General features: G+C 50.7%; 1 protein-coding gene across 1 annotated transcript; it reads left to right on the forward strand.

Annotated features, from left to right (window-relative positions):
• Positions 1-6794: 6794 nt before the first annotated feature.
• Positions 6795-16855, forward strand: TXN2 (thioredoxin 2). Its single transcript, XM_005887465.3, has 4 exons — positions 6795-6952; positions 7768-8030; positions 10005-10128; positions 16271-16855. Exons 2-4 carry the CDS (start codon positions 7768-7770, stop codon positions 16382-16384), a joined length of 501 nt encoding a protein of 166 aa, XP_005887527.1. The 5' UTR covers positions 6795-6952; the 3' UTR covers positions 16385-16855.
• Positions 16856-19041: the final 2186 nt, after the last annotated feature.

Raw genomic sequence — 19041 nt, forward strand, 5'->3', positions numbered from 1 at the left:
TCAAAAATCCACCTCCTCTGAGCCATCCTCTAAATATTAAACCATTAAAGCAACCATCTCCTTATTACTGTCCCTATGAGTTTCCTTCATATGGACACTGGGTTATAAGAAGTCAAGAGACCAAACAGTTACCAAACCTAGCAAAGTGTGCCCATAGGAAGAAGAGAAGTGTCGAAATGCTGATTCTACAAAAGTATCCTCAAGAAGAGTATGAATCCACTCCACCAAACCAGACATCTTGCGATGCAAGTAGGGTGGGATGACTCAAGAGAAGAGGACGGCTCTGGAGTCCAGAGCATCAGCCCTGATGAGGCTTCAGCCTCAGGATCCTCGGTTCTCTCATCAGTTACATCAGCCCCAAAAGCCATGTTGGATTCTTCCCTAGAAAAGCAACCAAAGTCTGCATCATTTCCCTACAGATGCTTATATTTTTTAAATATGGTAAAAATGCTGACTGGGGAAAGCTTTTTGTCAGGCTGTGGGCTTTAAAAAAAGCATTGACTTCAGTCTGGCATCCCAGACGGAACGTAAATCTGCTACAAAGTAAGTCGATGGGCAGATATATGAGATGCTTTAGCCCAAGTATTTAATCCAAGGACATCACACGACTGATCCATCAACCCCAAAATAAAAAATGGCATGCAACAGATGTATTTAAGCAGGGAAGAAAGGACCAACAGACTGTCTCACTCCTACATCTACATGAATAAAACTGATTTGCCTGCTCTTCTGGAGAAAGTCCCAAGTTTAGTGCCAACTGCAAAATCCTTCAAAAGTCTGTCACCGGTTTTTTCAATCTCTTCGAAATATTCCATCTCAGACCAGTCTCTCAAATCATTCCAAATCATATAAATTAATTAAATGCAGAAGAGTGCCACCAACAGAAAAAAATGGCAATGTAGTATCAAAACGTTCAGTGTGTTATAAGCCATCATTGTAGGTTAGAACGGAGAAGGCAATGGCACCCTACTCCAGTACTCTTGCCTGGAAAATCCCACGGACAGAGGAGCCTGGTAGGCTGCAGTCCATGGGGTCACTAAGAGTTGGACACAACTGAGCAACTTCCCTTTCACTTTTCACTTTCATGCATTGGAGAGGGAAATGGCAACCCACTCCAGTGTTCTTGCCTGGAGAATCCCAGGGACGGGGGAGCCTGGTGGGCTGCCGTCTATGGGGTCGCACAGAGTCGGACATGACTGTAGTGACAGCAGTAGGTTAGAAATAGAGCAACTACAAAAATGTATGAGATGAGCCCCTTAACCCTAGCCATGTTTAAGTGTAAAATAACTCAGTCTACCAGGAGAAGAGGCACCCTGAAGCCTCTGCTGTGAGACGCTGCGGTAGAATAAAGATGGCCAAAAATTCTACAACAGGACTTCCCTAGCAGTCCAGTGGTTAAGGTTCCAAGTTTCCACTGCAGGGGTGGGGGTTCAATTCCTAGTTGGGAACTAAGTTCCCACATGCCATGTGGTACAGCAAAAAATAAAATTAACAATAATAATAAAACTTATACAACTCCTATCAAGATGTGAGGTCTGCGGGTCTTCCCTGGCAATCCAGTGGTTAGGACTCAGTGCTTTTATTGCCAGGGGCCCCGGTTTGATCCCTGGTGGGGGAACTAATTTCCCACAAGCTACACAGTGCAACAACAACAACAAAAAGACTATTTACAATAAAGGCTACCTCTTCAAAGAGTATTTACACACTATGTTTTATTTAAAGATAATATGAAATACATAGTAGAACTAGAGGGCTACGCACACACCTCCTGGGGCCAGTCTGCCTGGGTGAGTCCCAGCCCTACCCTTTGCTTGATTCATGATCTAGGGTAAGTTATTTATCCTTTCAGGACCTCAGTTTCTCTCCTATAAAATACAAAATGCAACTGTAACAGTATTTTGCTGTAAAAGGAGACTAATAACAGTATTCTGCTTACTGTGAGGATAAAATGAGTTGAAATATGAAAAGTGCTAGAACATTTGGAAGTCATCTGTTAAGGACCACAGATGTGCTGGCCATTATTTCCTTATTATGAAAGTTCTTAACCTTTCTGTGGAGTAAGCATTGTTAGAACTTCATACAGATAAGGAACGATGCCAGAAGGGTTGACCAAAGTGCTCAAGGTCAGGCAGTGGGTCATGGGCAGAGCTGGTGAAGAAGGATGTGGTTCAAATTGGGGCCTAGGGCTTATTTTTCTACCCTATGGCTGCTCCTGTTTGAAGACCGGGAAGAGGAATGCGCCACAGGGTGAAGGAAGCATTTGGCCAAGAAAGGTCCTCATTTGCGACCCTTCCACAGCATCTCACAGCTGCAGGTTTTGCCCTGCCGGACAGAATCTGAGCCACCAGACCTGACCAGACAGGAACACGTGAGGAGCCTCACCTCAACAGTGAGTGGAATCTAGAATGAGCCCTGGTGCCCAGCCTGTATGTGTCTCCTGAGGACACGGGGTGGGCAAGGGAGGTAATAACATATACCACCCCCCACCACCACATCACAGCCATGACACTCCAGACCTACCGTCCCAGGAGGGCGCTCCTGCCAGTCTAGGAGTTAAGGGTACTGTCACTGTTTCAGGCTCGTCTTCATATTCAGAAAGGGGTGAGGGGACATTGTGTAATTGTTGGAAACGTGACAGAACATGAATCACATGAAACCAGCTTCCTGAATTGCAAAACATAAGTCACAATTCTAATTGTTCTGCAACAGTGCTTTAAAAAACACACAAAAGACAAAAAGCAAAGATACAGGAGCAACACCTCCTGAAGAGAAACTCACTATCAATTTAGACTGTGACCCACCATCTCTGTCTTTGTGTTTTATTTTAAGGTACCTCCCTCCAGCCATGAAATCCCCAAACACATGGTCTCCGAGAGGCACCTGTACCACGGCCTTGTCCCCTGAAGACTTGAGGTAGCTGTGATCCCGCGATGGTGGCCAGCCCTAGGGGAGGCTGCGAGACCATACTGCCACCGTGTGGGCGCCTCTCCTTAGAGCCACGGCTGAAAACTGCTGCTGCCCACCTGCCTCACCACCAGCTGCAAGGGTTTGAGCCTGACACTGCCCTCTGGTGCCCTAGATTGGCTGGCTGGTCCTAGGGGTGGGTGGGGAAGAGGTTAAATTAAATGTCTCAGGTTAAATTAAATCCTTGCTAGGGGAAGTACATTACCTTTAAGCTTCCACCTCCTACTATATGGATGACTCTGGACAAGATACCTAACCTCTATGTGACTCATTTTCTCTATCTCTAAGACAAGGGCTGTAACAGTAACAACCTTACAGGGTTGTAGGGTAAATGAATTAATACATAAAGGGTGTTCAGAACAGTGTCAGATGTTTGGTAACTCTTCAATAGCTCGGTAGCTTTCAAACCCCTTGACCATGATCCACAGTAAGAAATACATTCTTTATCACAACCTAGGACACAAAGATATGTCGACATAACACCAAGAAATATTTCACAAAATAATACTTAAAATATGCAATGTACTCTGAAAAAGTCTGATTTTCTTTTATTATTTTTTGGCTGTGCCACATAGCATATGAGATCTTAGTTCCCAGACCAGGAGCTGAACCTGCACCCCCTGCAGTGGAAGTGAGGAGTCTTAACCACTGGACCTCCAGCGAAGTCCCATGATTGTTTTTTTAAAAGCTGATCACAACCCACTTCCCTGGTGGCTCAGATGGTAAAGAATCCATCTGCAATATGGGAGACTGGGTTCTATCCCTGGGCTGGGAAGATCCCCTGGAGAAGGGAACAGCTACCCACTCCAGTATTCTGGCCTGGAGAATTCCGTGGACTGTATAGTCCATGGGGTCGCAAAGAGTCGGACACGATTGAGCGACTTTCACAACCCACTAAATTGAATTCTCAAACCCACAGGTGGCTCACATACCACAGGCTGAAAAACCCTGCAGTACGTAAGTAAGAGGGCAGAAGCTGTACTCTAGCTCAGACTGCCAGTCCTAGCTTCCTTCTCCTCCCCTCACATCTGAGCCCTGAGCCTGCCTCGTAACTGAACCAGAGCCAGGACAGGTCAGCTCTGGCTGAGCAGGTGGACCCCCCACAGGGCTGGGAAGCCCCTCTCCAGCCCCTCTGCAGCCCACTGTGAGTGCCACCCTCTCCCAGGTTCTCACCCTGCAGGTGGAAGAAGACACCTTCATCATCAGGCACTAACAACGTGCCAGACCCTGCGCTCCATCCTTCTTGCAACCTCACAGCCCTCTAGGAGGAAGGCCTCCTTCTTCCCATTTCTCAGCAGAGAAGCCTGAGGTCAATGGAGGTGCAGTGACTATGGAGTGAGGATAAACAGGATTGGTCCTCCTTTGGAATTCAGGATGTGGATTCATCAGGGAAATTGACCTTCTAGAAAATGCTGTGGAAATGCTAAACAGGGTTAATTAGAAGGAGAGGGAAGCCTGGTGAGCTGCAATCCACGGCGTCACAAAGAGTTGGACGTGACTTAGCGACTGAACAAAGAGGCCCTGGAAGATAAAGCACTGAAGATACAGAAAAACAGAAATGAAAACAGTCAGGATGGGAGCGCCCCTGCCAGACGGCATCTGGCATTAACAGCAACAGCTGCACCAACGGACGCTGACCTCAGGCGAGGCAGGGGGTCTGGGGTCCCGCTACAGATCATCACTGTTGGCTCCAGTCCTAGGTGGAGGCAGAGGCAAAAACAAGAGCTCAGACAAGGTGGAGGAGACCATGCCTGCCCATGCCCGTCCCTGGTCTTCTGCCCACAACAGATAAGAGACTCTATTTAGTGGAAGGCTGACCAGGGAATGTAGACCTGTTTCAAGGAGGTCATCACCCTATCCCAGAGGAAGGTCCCTGAACAGCTGTGGCTGTGGCCCTGCCTGCCTGGGGAGTGAGCCAGTGAACCTGCCAGTTGGACAGAGAACAAATAACAGCATGATGTGGCCAAAATGAACTGGAGGAAAACATGGCAATGACTTTGGAAAGGCACAACTAGCCCATGCAATGTGGTAGGGAAAATAGGATCTGGAGTCAAAGGTATGATTTGGGTCCCTGTTCTTTGTTCTTGGAACACATACTCACTGAGCACCCACTATGATGATCCAAGCCCCAAAATCAGCATGTTGATGGTATAGCGGTGAGCACAGTTGCCTTCCAGGGATTCCCAAGTGGCTCAGTGGTAAAGAATCCACCTGCCAAGGCAGGAAAGGCAGGTTCAATCCCTGGGTCAGGAAGATTCCCCTAGAGGATATAATGGCAACCCACTCCAGTATTCTTGCTGGGAAAATTCCATAGATGGAGATGACTGGCGGGTTCTAGTCCACGGGGTCGCAAAAGTCGGACACGACTGAGCACACGTGCACAACAACACACAGCTGTATTCCAAAGTAAGCAACGGAGAGACAGAGACCACCAGGTGTTGACAGAATAATGAGTGAGGAGTAAACAGTAGCAAACTCGAGCACTGAGTGCGTGACTGATTGATAGATGCACAGGGGCTGTGGAAGCCCAGTGGAGGCAATTTAACCCCACTCGAAGAGCATCAGGTATGTGTCCCCAGAGATGATGCCTAATCTGGTAGCTGGCAGCATTTCCTCAGATGGACAGTAGAGAGAAAAGCCTTCCAGTCATTGGGAGTAGCAACTACAGAGCACAAGCATACAAGAGAGATTTAAGCAAACTATGAAATAATGATTCCCACTGGCTGGAGTGTAGATTGAAATGGAGGTGTGAGAGATGGGGCTCTGCCAATTTACCTGCTTCACGACCTTGGGCAAGTCATATAACCACTCAGACTGTGAACCATTCTCTGGGATATCAAAAGATATGCACTTTAATAAGCATCTATGGCACATTCTCTGTGAGTCAGGCACTATATCAGGTTGGTGCTGGGCCTATGGAAATGTGTAAAAGCTACAAATCCCTACTCTCAGGAAGCACACGATCTCGTGGAAGACAGACACTGTGCAACGTGTCAAAGTTCTGGACAAAGCACCAGGGAGACGGAGGCAAGAAATGTTGCTCAAATAAGAGGTGATGAGTAGGTATTCTACCAAATGGACAGAGGGAAAAAAAATTCAAATTAAGCAAAGGCAAGGAGGAAGGAAAAGGCACTGATGTATTCACAGAACAGGTTATAAGGTAAGGTACAGGGTGCAGGAGAGACATGGGGTGACTGTGACACCAGCCTGGGACACACGTGCCTAAACCCCTGTTGTCCATGACAGTGACAACAGATGTGCAAGCAAGACCCAGGCCCAAGCAGGTTCACAGGTCATCACACTTTACGTGGGGCCTCAAAGGCAAGCCCTCCAAGTAACATCGCCATCTGGTATCTAGTCTGGGCCCAGTTCCCCAGCACTCCAAAGAGACGAGCTTGAGGGTCCTGGGGGGAGAATAAGTATAGCCTTTCATGTCACATATTGGGAAACTGAAGCCCCCAGGGGCAGGGTGACTTGCCCCAAACCCTGAGGTTATACAATCGCTTGTGACAGACAAGGGCCACAAACCGCCCTCTTTGGCTCCAAAGAAGCACCGAGGCAATGAGACAAAGGAGTGGTCGATGTTGTACGGCCGATAGGGCAAGAGTTTGCAAACTCCGGAACCACACCTCCCGCCCTTCTCTACAGCCAGTACCTTGCGGACGCCCGCTCCTCCTTCTCTTCCTCTTCCGGCTCCTCCTCTTCGGCCTGCCTGCCTCTTCCGGTTCCTCCTCTGAAGACACGCCCCTTCCGGTCTCTCCCCTAAATAACGGCCCCACTTCCGGTTTCTTCCTCCAGGAGTCCTTTTCTTCCGGTTTTCAACTGAGGCTCCGCCCCGTCTTCCCTCGCGTTGCGGAAAGACGTGTTCTAGGTTGCCTGTCCCCGGAAGTGACGGTAAAGGCTCGCCCCCTCAGGAAGTGACAACAGAAGTGCCCTTGACCGGTGCGGAGGGACCCGCTGTGCATCCCTCTGCTCTCGCTGCAGGGAGGTAGGAGGCCCTTGGGGTGGCTCGAGGTGGTGTTGCGGCTGAGGCACACTGCGGGCGTTTTCCTGTGCGGGCCGGCGGGCGGAGACCCTGGAGGGGGGAACCTGCTTTCCGAGGAGCCGGGGTCCCTGCTGGCGTCCAGTTCCCAGTTCCTTCTACACACATGTCCCTCCTTTTTAGTTCCCCCACACTCCTGCCCCCATGCCTCTTCGTTGCTCCCTGAATTGTTGTGGTTCCTCTTTCCTGATCCTTTGACAACCCTCTCTTTGTCTTTAATTTTCCATTAAACACTTTTAAGAAGAGTAATCGATAGAGTAAGAATTTCTCAGACCGCCTTGGGTTCTGTTGTTGACTCTTATTTAATAATGTATTTTGGGCATGTCACAATTTACCTGAGCCTCGGAATCCTTTTGAGTGATAGCGTTATTGAAACCTTTGCAAGGTTGATAATGTATATGTACTAATGTATGTAAGATACCTGACTGTTAGCGGATGCTCTGTAAATATTGGTTCCTCCTCTTCTATTGTAATTCCATAATATCTTGATTCGTTGGTTGTCGACCCAGTTTTCTTGTACTGTTTTTTTTTTTTTTTTTTTTTAACCTATGATGGTTATTGATTCCTTCCCTTTGATTCTCATTCTTTACTCACCTCTACTCCAGAAATCTTATGTATTATTTTCCGGCGTTTTACTTCTGGTCCTGCATCTTGAACCCCACCACCACCACCACCACCACGGTACTCCCACATACCTTTTTATTATTATTATTTCTTGATGTGTTGACTGCCCCCACTGTCCCTGCCTCTTCCCCTCACAGATGGCTCAGCGACTTCTTCTGAGGAGGTTCCTGACCTCCATAATCTCCGGGAAGCCCTCTCAGAGTCGGTGGGCACCCGTCGCCTCCAGGGCCCTGCAGACCCCACAGTACAGTCCTGGTTACCTGACAGTAACACCCAGCCAAGCCCGGTCTATATACACCACCAGAGTCTGTTCAACAACCTTTAACATCCAGGATGGACCTGATTTTCAAGACCGAGTTGTCAATAGTGAGACACCAGTGGTTGTGGATTTCCATGCACAGTGAGTCCTGGGGTTCACGGAAGACTGGGGTATCACTTATTCAGGTATTTGTTTATTGAGAGGCTTCTGTGTCTCAGTACTCCATTTGATACTTCTCATACATTGACTCGAGGTCACAAAAAGTCAGATACAACTAAGTGAATGAACAACAACAACATACGTAGACACATTGCAAAGGTTGAGGAGACCCAGTCCCTTCTCTCAAAGATTACGTGCAGTTTGATAGGAGACAGACTAGTAAACAGTCTTGTAAACTCTGTATGTCTATGGCTGATTCATATTGATGTATGACACAAATCAATGCAATATTGTTAAACAGTTATCTTTCAATTAAAAATAACTTAAAAAAAAAACAACTCACTATGATTAGTGCTTGGAAGCACTTACATTCTGTATCTCACTACCCAAGAGGCTCAGGTCATTTTCAGCTTGAACCAAATCAGGAAAAACATGCCTCTAGCATCATCTGACCTTTGGTGTATACCAAACATATACAGATCCCTGCAGAGGGTTAGTTTTATTTTAACTAACTCTTGCCATCCTGACTGGAAAGGGCTGGCAAAAAGTTTTCAGTGCCATTGCAGTGGTGCCCACACTTGCAGGCCATGGGCAGAGAGTTTCTTTCCAATGCTGTATGAGTTTGTTTTAGGGATATTTAAGTGCCTATGGTCTTCTGGTGGTTGGCCTGGCCTTCTTCATTTCTAGACCTTTGAGACCTGGCTCGATGCCTGACTCCAAAACTACTGGACAAACCCCTCAGAGTAGGGCAGCCTGAAAGGAACCAGTGTAGCCTGAGTTAAAAGTTGGAAGGCCTTCTGGGCAAACCACTGACAGATTCTTTTGCTTTCGTTCCTATTCTTTCTCTGACTCACCATGTTACCTTGGGCAGACCATGTGGTGGCCTTGTTGCTTCTTGTCTTCATTTGTGGTAGGAGATAAAGTCTTGCAGACTGGGTTTTTAGGTGTTGTGAGTTCATTTGTTGGAATCTCTGAATGCGAAGGGTTTTAAAGGCTAAGAATAAAATGGGAGTCACCAACCAAGGATTCATGGAAGGCAGAGCTATCCTGCCATCCTGGTCTGGTGAGCACACCAGAGAGGGCTTCCAAGATGCATAAAGAGTTGGCTGATGCCTCATCTTCTTCCCCACCAAGAAAGCAAGGGGTGAGTTTGTTCACTGAGTGCCAGCCACTGTCCTTAGTGCCACATACTTAGGGATAACAGCCTAGGCTTACCACTTGGAGGGCAACATCTGTGTCCAGTGCAGTCATGGCAGTTGACCCAGGGCCTCAGGGATCACAGAGTAACCCAGGCCTCAAAGAGGACCCTTGGAACACAGTCTTGGATGCAGTCCCAGACCTTGCACAGTTCTGGGAACTTGTATGGGCCTCAGTTTCTTAGGAAGATTTTTTTTTTTCTTTGCTGGGTTGAGGGTTTTGAGTAGTAAAAACTGAGGAGGTCCTGGTGCCGTGACTGGCATGTCATGAAACTCCATAGCCACTGGTTTCTGCTCCCTTAGTTCTGAGGCTGTGAGGTGTTTGAAGTAACTCCACAGCTTACAAAACACATTTATCCACGTCATCTTAGTTAATTTATCATCAGAGCTTTGACAGCCACAGTCTCTTTCACATGAGGAGACTGAGGCTTCAGCATAATCAGCTGATTGGTGAGGAAGCGTGTCTTTGAACCTAAACGTTTTAACTTCAAATCCCATTTCTAAGAAATACCCTTTCTAAGAGTCTTAGGATGAGGCCCGTGTTATTAGAAATCCAGGACCTGTGAAAATTCCCTAGTTGCAGAGTCTCCTGTAATTAACCAGCCTGTCAGCATCGCAGGTTAATATTCACACACTGTAGGGAGAGGTGACAAGGGGAGAGGGTCCAGCAGAAAGACACAGGACGAGGGAAGGTCCTAGAGGACTATAGATCGTTGGGCAAGCACTTCTGTGATGGGATGCTTCTTTCTCCCCTTCCAAGATGGTGTGGTCCCTGCAAGATCCTGGGGCCCCGGTTAGAGAAGGTGGTGGCCAAGCAGCATGGAAAGGTGGTGATGGCCAAAGTGGATATCGATGACCACACAGACCTCGCCCTAGAGTATGAGGTATGGATCGACAGGGGATTGCCACAGGGCAACTGGTGAGGGTGCTTGGGGTCACGGGGTAGCTGGAAATGTCTTAGGGACCAGCAGGGAGTCAGTAAGGGGCTGTCCTGATTCTTTCTAGAGCTCTCAGGGGTTTAGAGCACTTTGCAGCTGTGACTCCATTAACCCTCTGAGCCTCCTGTCTCTCTTCAATACCTTTAGGAACTGGGATATATGACCCCAAACACTGGGTTTTTCTCTGAGTCTCAGGAAGTTGATGGCCCACCCTCATTCATGGATTCATCCATCTGTCCCTGCAGTGTGCCAGGCGTACATGATTCTGGCACAAACAAGATGAGCTCCTTGTTCCAAGGGGAACAGGGAGGGAGGTAGAGGGGACAAGGAATGTGTCACATTAGAGGGACCCTCTGAGCGGAGCCGTGAAGAATGCACAGAGAAGAAGGCAGGGCCAAGAGCACACAGACACGAAGACATGAGCTGCTCTCCCGTGTTTGATTGACTTGTCCATTTCTTCAGCAGACATGTATCCAGAGTGCCTTCAATGCCAGGGCTGTGACTCGGGGCTGAGGATGCAGCAGTGAACAGAACTGACAGAGTCCCTGCCTTCGTGGAGCCTGAGTGCTAGTGTTTTAGATTGGGCATCCACAAACTTGTTCTCTAAAGGACAAGATGGTACCTGTTTGAGGCTTTGTAGGACACTGGTCTCTGTTGCAAATGCTCACCTGTCTGGTAGCTCAAGGGTAACCATAGAATCTAAATGAATGGGCACGACCATGTGCCAGAAAACTTCATTTACAAAATTCCAGGTGGCGGGTTAGACTTGTGGGCCACAGGTCACTGTTCCCTGTTTCAGATAATAAGTGTCCTGGGAAAAAAGAAATCAAGAAGAGCAGGTGGGAGTGCTGGGCCTAGGGCAGGGAGGGTTTCCTTTTTTTAAAGGGTTGGGTAGGGAAGGCCTCACTGAAAAGCATCATCTGAGCAGAGACCTGGAAGGAGTAAAGAATGAGCTATGCAGCTCTTTGGAAGTGGATTCTGGCAGAGCAGATATCTTTTACAAAGACCATGAGATCAGGGTCTCACACATTTGCTCAGAGAACATCAGGGCCTGCATGCCTGGTGCAGAGTGGGCCAGAGGAAGAGGAGCAGGAAATATGTGGATGTAAGGCATCCTCTGGGCCATGGAGACCTGTCTTTGGAGAACAGGGAGTGGTCCATTGTGGCTGGTTGGCCAGGGTGAAGGGCTGAGCAAGGAGTGAGCAAACAGGAGGCTGGGAAGGCTGACTGCGGCCACATTGGGAGGAGCCTGAATAGCCATGCTGAAGACAGTCATTACAGAGCCAAGGTCACATACCTGGTGGCCTGTGGGTCACATCTGGCTCAGCAACTTGATTGGCCTGGCTGGCCCTCAAAGTGGTTTGTTTGGTTTTTTTTTAGTAATGGGCTGGATGCTAGTATTTAAAACAAAGTAGATTTCATGTGAAAATCCATATTTCTGGTTCTCTTGAAATATCTGGATCTGGCCATAGTGAACCTTCACTCTTTCTTGGTAGTAGTGATGAAAGAGGTGGCCTCTCCCTTTCTCAGACTTTAGAAGTCCATGTTTGATTCCCTTGAGACCAGATCAAGTAGAGGTGCCTGTCCTCCACAGTCCCTGTGGCAGGAATGGGTGGGGGCAGGGTGAGAATAGGCTGGCTGCCCCAGACCTGGACCTGGGGCTGGGAGTGGTCCCTCAAGGAAAGCCGGGCTGCCCTGACCAGAGGCAAGGGCAAGAGATGCTGGGCAGGCAAAGCCACGGATGATGACTGCAGGTGGTTGGGGGGATGATACCCCAGTAAGACTGCCCACAGCACTGGGTGACCAGAGCGGCTTACAGGGCTCAGCTTTCCCACTGATCTTTCAGTCAGGGAGGCACTGGTCTGGCCATTTAGGGGCCCCCAGCTTTCATTGCTTGTCCATCCTTCCCCAGAGACCCACAGGAGCTATGGGAGTGGGTGTGGCCTTCCAGTGTGAGTTCAGGGCTGGAGCTTCTGGCCACCCCAGGAGGACAGACAGACTTCACATGTCTTAGGCTCCCTCCCTCCTGATACCACAGCTTTGGTCTCAGCCAATAGAACTTAGGCTGACACATCCCAAGCACCGACATCCAGTGCCCCAGGAGCTGTGGTAACTCTAAGGTTACAAGGGATAACCCAGTTCCTCCAGCTGTGGTCACACAGGTGATGAGAATTCCCAGGACCACCTTGCCAGCATTGCTGGGAGTCTGCGTTCCTGGTAATCCTGTGGTTAAGCCTGGCCCTGAAATCCTGTGGTTAAGCCTGGAAAGTGTGTGGCAGGGGAGGGGTCCTCTTGTAGGGTCTTCTCTGTCCACCGTCCAGAGAGTACATGGGTCATACAGAGGGACCTCAAGGCTGCTGGGCCCTGTCACCTGGACACAGCATTTTGGTCTTGCCAGGTCCTGAGCTGACCAGTTGCCAGGTCATTGTTGGCTTAGGAAGCTCCCTCAGTGATTCTTCCTGACCCTTCCCCTACCCCCGTCCTTCCTTCCTTCACACCTGGGTGTTTTGGAAGAGAGTCTGAGGACGTCTCAGCTAAGGGATCCATAGTTCCTCCTGGGACAGCTTCCTCCAAGGCCTGAAGGCCTTTTCCAAATGGTGAATGAACTTGGAGAAGCTGCTTTAAGTCATATTCAGGGAATTAGGGGCTTCTCCCCAAACTCTTCTGCCACTCTTGAGCCCAGCACACACTCCCAGGGTGTGTCTCCTTCCTTGCACAAATTCCTCTCCCCTGCCACCATACTCTATGTTTCCATTAACTATCCACCCTAAAATTTCACCATCTCCCAAAGGAGAGAGGAGGGAAAGTCGCCCAGGGCCTTGGGGTGTGCCTCCCCCCGCCACACACACACACTGCCCTGAGTTGGCCAAGTGAAGGGCCCTCTTCTTCCCCAGCTCCTCAGGTTCTCTGGCTGGGCATTCCCCGATTGTTCAGACTCTGCAGAGAAAGAGTGGATCGGGGTGTGGACCTTGACCCTTAATGCTGTTCTCTGGGGCTTCTGATATTCACCTCACACATGGAGTTTCATTATTTATCTCATCTTACAGAGAATGCCCTTTAAACAGCATTTTCAGAACCACCAAATAGCAGTAATCTTACTATCCAAACAAATCACTGCCAACATTTGGGGTACATTGTTTGGGTTTTTTGTTTGAAATTTTTTTAATGGTCCATATAACCTCACAGTGGAGAAGGAAATGGCAACCCACTCCAGTATTCTTGCCTGGAGAATCCCATGGGCAGAGGAGCCTGGCAGGCTACAGTCCACGGGGTCACAAGAGTCGGACACAACTTAGCAACTAAACCACCACTGCCACCATAACCTCACAGACAGTTCATTGAATCATAGTATTTCAGCATTACTGAAGTAATACATAGTACTTCTGAAGTAATACATAGTAACTTAGCGACTTAACAATAGCAAGTGCTGCGGCTGTCTGCAGGAGGTCCTTGCTGCTGCTGCTGCTGCTAAGTCGCTTCAGTTGTGTCCGACTCTGTGCGACCCCATGGACTGCAGCCTATCAGGCTCCTCCGCCCATGGGATTTTCCAGGCAAGAGTACTGGAGTAGGGTGCCATTGCCTTCTCCGCCAGGAGGTCCTTAGCAGTTCACAAATAGAGGAAACTGGGCTGCGACAGGAGAGGACAAGGCAGGGCGCCAAGCACAGTGGCGGTGTGGGCGGGGTGGAGACACACACAGGCGTTACCTCTCCTGGGTTCCTGGGGTCTTTAGCCAAGCCTGGGCCACCTCCACGTGGCTTCCTGGGCAGGAGGAAGGCAGCACATTTTAGTGCATCCTTTCATTCCTTCTCTGGCCCCTCGCCTGCCTCAGTGGCGCCAGAATGGAGAGGGAAGTTGAATTCTTGCTCTACCACAATCCCCTGAAACTCACATCACCATTCCAGAAGAATGTGCCAAGGCCCTGTGCACTTCCATTTAAGGCAGTCTTTACAAGCACCAGCCCCTCCAGATTTGTGAGCCGAACTCAGGGTCAGCAAAGCCACCTCCTCCTCCTCGGGGATGAGGAGAGTCCAGTCATAGCTCAGGTATCCCTGCAGTGTCCTGGGAGATCCTGCTCTGGCAGGAGCTTGGCTCTGTGTGTGTCTGTCTGTGTGTCTAGGCTCAGACCTCAAAGAACTCCCTTGATAAGTAATGACTAGACCTTGGTTGTCATGAAAATGCAGCCGCAGCATGTCTGCTGTACACCCAGCTACAGCACTGTCTGCATGTGTAACCATGTACATGAGTTTACACTAATGTAATTATTATACAGGGGATCATCTAGAATTCAGGAGGAAAACAGTCTACTCCAAGCCACCTCAGTGAGCATAGGGTCCTGCTTAGAGGGAAGACCTGTAAAAACAATCAGACCTCTCCTCAGACATTGAGATACAGTTTCATCTTAGTTAAAGAAGCACAGGATAGGTGAGGTCCAGCAAGTAAAGTGGAGCAGTTAGTGCCTGAGCCTCTGGGTTCAGTGGAGAGTTGCCAGGTGTGAGGCCACTGCCTCCACAGACCACTAGAGGGCGTAAGAGACCATGTGCAGGCTCTGGGGCACCTCCAGGGACTGCATCCTGAGGGCGCCTTCTGGACCCAGAAGCCAGCAGCCACGTGGTGGATCCTTGTGCTTCCTGCTGTCACCCATGCCAGGGGCAGGAGTGACAAGGACAGGAGCCGGTGGTGGGACCATGACAGGGCACACGTGGCCAGCCCAGCACCACCAGTGGGTCTGTCTGCACACTGCCTCTGGGAAGTGTGTCAGTTGCTGCCCACAGCAGCCCCAGGACAGTCCTTGAAGGGGCCTGAAGGCTAGGTCATGCAAAGCCTCTTAGGAGAGGGATGCACAGCCTGCCACAGTCAGTGCGTGGGGCACCCGAGATGTGACTGGTTGGGCCTGCACTTCTGTTGTGTAACTGCCGTGTGCGCAGTTAGAACATTCTGAATCTTAAGTCTGGCCTCCCAAGTGACTCACCAGCAGGACCACACTTGGAATATGTGAAAACCTGGTATGTTTTAGAAATCACTGTTGTTACTTTGTAGTTAACTTGTATGTAAGAAAAGTCTGTGTTTATCTTGTTCTGTTTATATGGTTTTTTTCATCAAATGCCCACAGATACCAGGCGGGGCGCCCAGGCAGCAGAAAATGCGCCATGCCAGAGCAGGTCTTCGGCCTCATTTATGTACCATGTAATCTATACAGGTCCCCTGGGGGAGCTTCAGAAAACGCTTCACAGGCCAGGAATGTCCAGCCCTCTAATAAATAAACATCAGCTCTCAAGGCTGAGCCCCACCTCCCACACTCCCAGTGTGAGTCAGTGAATTTCTGGACCCCGTTAACCATCATTACAGGGAGCCAGAGGAGCTTGCTCTCGGCCCTAGGTTCGACTTTTGTGACGTGCCCACTGTAGCCTTCATTTGTGGGGTGCTCCTGTGTGCTCAGGGCAGGGCACTGTGCTGAGATTTTGCCTAGATTACCCCATTCAGCCCTCGTACCCGCTAATCGAAGTCCCGGTAGTATCTCCATTTCCTGGTGAAAGCACGAGACTCAGAGTGATGGAGTGGCTCGCCCCAAATGGGTCAAGATTCGATCAACCAGCCCCAGAGCCTGAGCTCCTGATCACTCAGCCTTATATACAAACCTCTAATTTCTGTCCTAAAGCTTCACCAACGAGACTCATCCTCATTTCACAGGAGAGGGCACCAAGGTTCCAAAGGTGGTGTGACCTGGCCAAGGCCCCCAGCTAAAGAGTGCCAGGCTGCCCCTCAGCTCCTCCCCACCCCCAGCCTGGGCCTGCAGCTGCATGGGTTATTTTAATCTCTCCTGTCATTCCAGCCAAACCACTGGGACAGTGAGTCAGTCATGTGGTTGGTGGAGGAAGGGTACAGCTGGGAGCCTACAGTGGAAAAGCTGCTCCAGCGGGTGGACCTCCAGGCCCTGGAGTCCCCCTGCGCAAAGGGAGGGGGCCCCGCCTGTGGCTCTGGGCAGTCACTTCAAGGCCTGAGCCAGCAGCCCGCTCCCCAGAGCTTGGAGCTAATGTGGAGAAGAGCTCACTTCTGAGTGACTTGACCTCCTTTGTCCTCTCCACCCAGGTGTCAGCTGTGCCCACCGTACTGGCTATGAAGAATGGGGATGTGGTGGACAAGTTTGTGGGGATCAAGGATGAAGACCAGCTAGAGGCTTTCCTGAAGAAACTGATTGGCTGACAAGCAGGGAAGCATCCTGACTGCCCCTGCCTGCCGGGGCCCCGAGGTCCCGGGGGGACCCCAGTAGAACTCACCACCCTTCTGTGCTGGCCCCTCCCGCCTCCTTCCTCTGTCTGGCCCCTGTGGGCCTGTGCTTTGGAGACCAGGCCTCCAAACATAGGAGCCCCAAGTGCTCCTGACCTGCTGCCCTCCAGGGTGGCCACCGAGGAACAGGGCTACTGAAAAACGGGCTTGAGGCTCTGCTCCCGGGATGCTGGGACAGAGCCCAGGGCCAACCTGCAGTAGCAGCTTCGTCCTGCCTCCCTGCTCCCTTCTGATCTGAATCCCGGGGCCTGGCTCACCTGCCTCCTGCATTTTTCTTTCTTGCTGCTGTTTTGTGAAAAGACAAGGAAAAAAGAAACCCAGACAAGTGAGAGTAATACATGTAATTCTCTCATTTTTTGTAGGTCTGTAATAAAGAACTTTATGTGATCCCTTCCACCTCCCGTGGTGAAGAACAGGCCCTGGGCCCACACCCATCCCCCCAGAGACATCCCTCCCTCTTTGCTCCCAGGCGCCAGGGCAGCGGACATGTGTTGGGCTATGGGCATCCTGTAGACCCTTGACTCTGGAAAGCTCAAGACACTACTCCCTCACCATTAGCTGGCCCTTTGGTTCTCTGAGGCTTCACTGTGAAAAAACCGGACCAATAAAGCTAGGGTTTGCACTGTCGCCAGCTTCCACTCTGTCTGGGCTCTGGGAGCACTTGTGACCCCTTCCCAGGCTGCTGCTGTTTTCCCCCTCCGACCCCCACCACCCTCTTGCCCTTGACCAGCCATTCCTGTGACTGCTGTTGTCAGTGGTGGCCACTCTTTCGGGGACGGCTTTACACACACGTCAGGCAGAAGGGAGTTTGTGGTCCCCATTATGCAGGTGAGGACATGGAGGCTCTCAGGGTGCAGAGCCCACGCTTCTGCCCAGAGCTGGTTCCTCTGAAGCCTGGGCTCTTGTCACTGATCCCCAGGGGCCACCTCTGCTAACCGGGTGCTCACTCCTGTGTACACACTCTGGGAAACCTGGCCGGCCCCATGCCCATCCCAACCCATCAGGAGGCGGGCTGTCCTTCCTGTATGTGGGCAGGAACTCAAGAGGCTTTGAGACCAGGCTCTCCGCCCATTCTTGTTCCCAGGCTTCCCTTGGCCCATGGAGGAGGGTGCCAGGCAAACCAGGTTTCCAGCCAGCAAAGCCCATCGCTTTTTCTCCTGTGGCCAAGCCACCCTTCGGCTCACTTGCCAGCTGAGAGACCCACCCTATGGATACCAGGCAGCAGGGTGTCCTTCCCCTTGGCCCTAGGGTGCTGCGTGCACTCGGTGTTCTTAGTGTCCCTGTTGGAACTGCCTGACTTACTGCAGCGTCTTTGAGCGGTCAGCCCCAGGGCTGCCTTGAGAAGTCTGTGATGGGCACCAGAGGGCAGGGCTAGCTCAGCAGCAAGGCTGTGGCCTTGGGAAGGCCGCCGGCCTGGAGTCTGTCACAGGCATGTAAAAAGGAAGTAAACCAGCAACTGGCATTTGTGGAGAAAGGCCAAGAGCTGTGTGCAAGATGAATGGGAGCAGGCGGTGTTGAGGGGTGCTGCTTGGGTGCCAGGCACTGTTCTCAGTACCTCCCCCACAGCAGCCCCACAAGTCAGGCATTCTCATCACTGCTCCCATTCACATACCAGACCCATGGAGGGAGCTTGGGAACTTGTCCAGGACACAGCCCCCAGACACCTGGGCTGGCTCTGCTCCTGCAGTGCCCCCCTCACCTTATAAAATGGAGTACGTGATCCTAACCCCACAAGAGGCTGACAAAGCTGGTAGCGTCAGCAATCTTTATACAAGAGGCACTGATGCAGAGCTGAGTAACTCAAAAATGCCCAGCAAGTAAGGGCTGGGGCTCGAGTTCAGAGCTGAGCACCCTGATGCCTGAGCCTGAGCCCTTCCCTTGCCATTGGCCTCCACTGCCACTCCTTAAAAGGTGCCCTTCGCCAAGCACTTTCTCTGTGCATGACCTCATTTAATTCCTCTCTTGTGAGGCAAGTATTTCCATATTACAAGTGAAGGAACCGGTTTGGGGAAATTGACTTGCCCAAGGTCATATCTAAAAAGTGACAACGGCAGATTTGAACCCAGGTAGGGGGCTGGCCCCTCTGCCCAACCCGAGTAGGTGTGGAGCTGGGCTGGCAAAGGCCTCAGGGCGGAGGCAGGGCCCCTGCGCTGCCCGGAGCTCCCTGTCCTTAAAAGGTGTGCTGCGGGGTGAGGTGAGCTGGAGCAGCTGCCTCCCAGGTTGGCATCTCTGCCTGTGAGGCTGTTGGTGGTGTGAGTCACTGGCTGTGCACACAAGATCTCAGGGTGATCCCGTCTGACTAATTTCACGGTGCTGATCTCACCGGGACGCTGCTGGCTCTGCATCCCCTGCCCCACTGTTGTTGCCTTCTGGGTGCCTTGTGTTCCTGGGCCCGTGAAAGAGGGGTTATGAGAATGCAGCTGCGGGGCCTGGCAGCCACAGGGACACCCCTGACCCCTCTGCAGCACAGACACCTGCAAAACCCTCTCAGCCCTGAGACGTCCTGGGATGTGGCTTCTGCACCTCTACTAATACCAAGTTTACCCAGTTGATCTGGAGGCGGAGATGGAAGT

Source organism: Bos mutus, chromosome 5 (assembly GCF_027580195.1).
Source record: "Bos mutus isolate GX-2022 chromosome 5, NWIPB_WYAK_1.1, whole genome shotgun sequence".
Taxonomy (NCBI): Eukaryota; Metazoa; Chordata; class Mammalia; order Artiodactyla; family Bovidae; genus Bos; species Bos mutus.

What these genes read in the sequence shown, in the direction of transcription:
- TXN2 (XM_005887465.3), top strand. Translation starts at nt 7,768, where the DNA reads ATGGCTCAGCGACTTCTTCTGAGGAGGTTCCTGACCTCCATAATCTCC. An exon ending in GTTGTGGATTTCCATGCACA is followed by an intron (nt 8,031 to 10,004) that starts GTGAGTCCTGGG and finishes TCCCCTTCCAAG; the next exon opens with ATGGTGTGGTCCCTGCAAGA. An exon ending in ACCTCGCCCTAGAGTATGAG is followed by an intron (nt 10,129 to 16,270) that starts GTATGGATCGAC and finishes CTCTCCACCCAG; the next exon opens with GTGTCAGCTGTGCCCACCGT.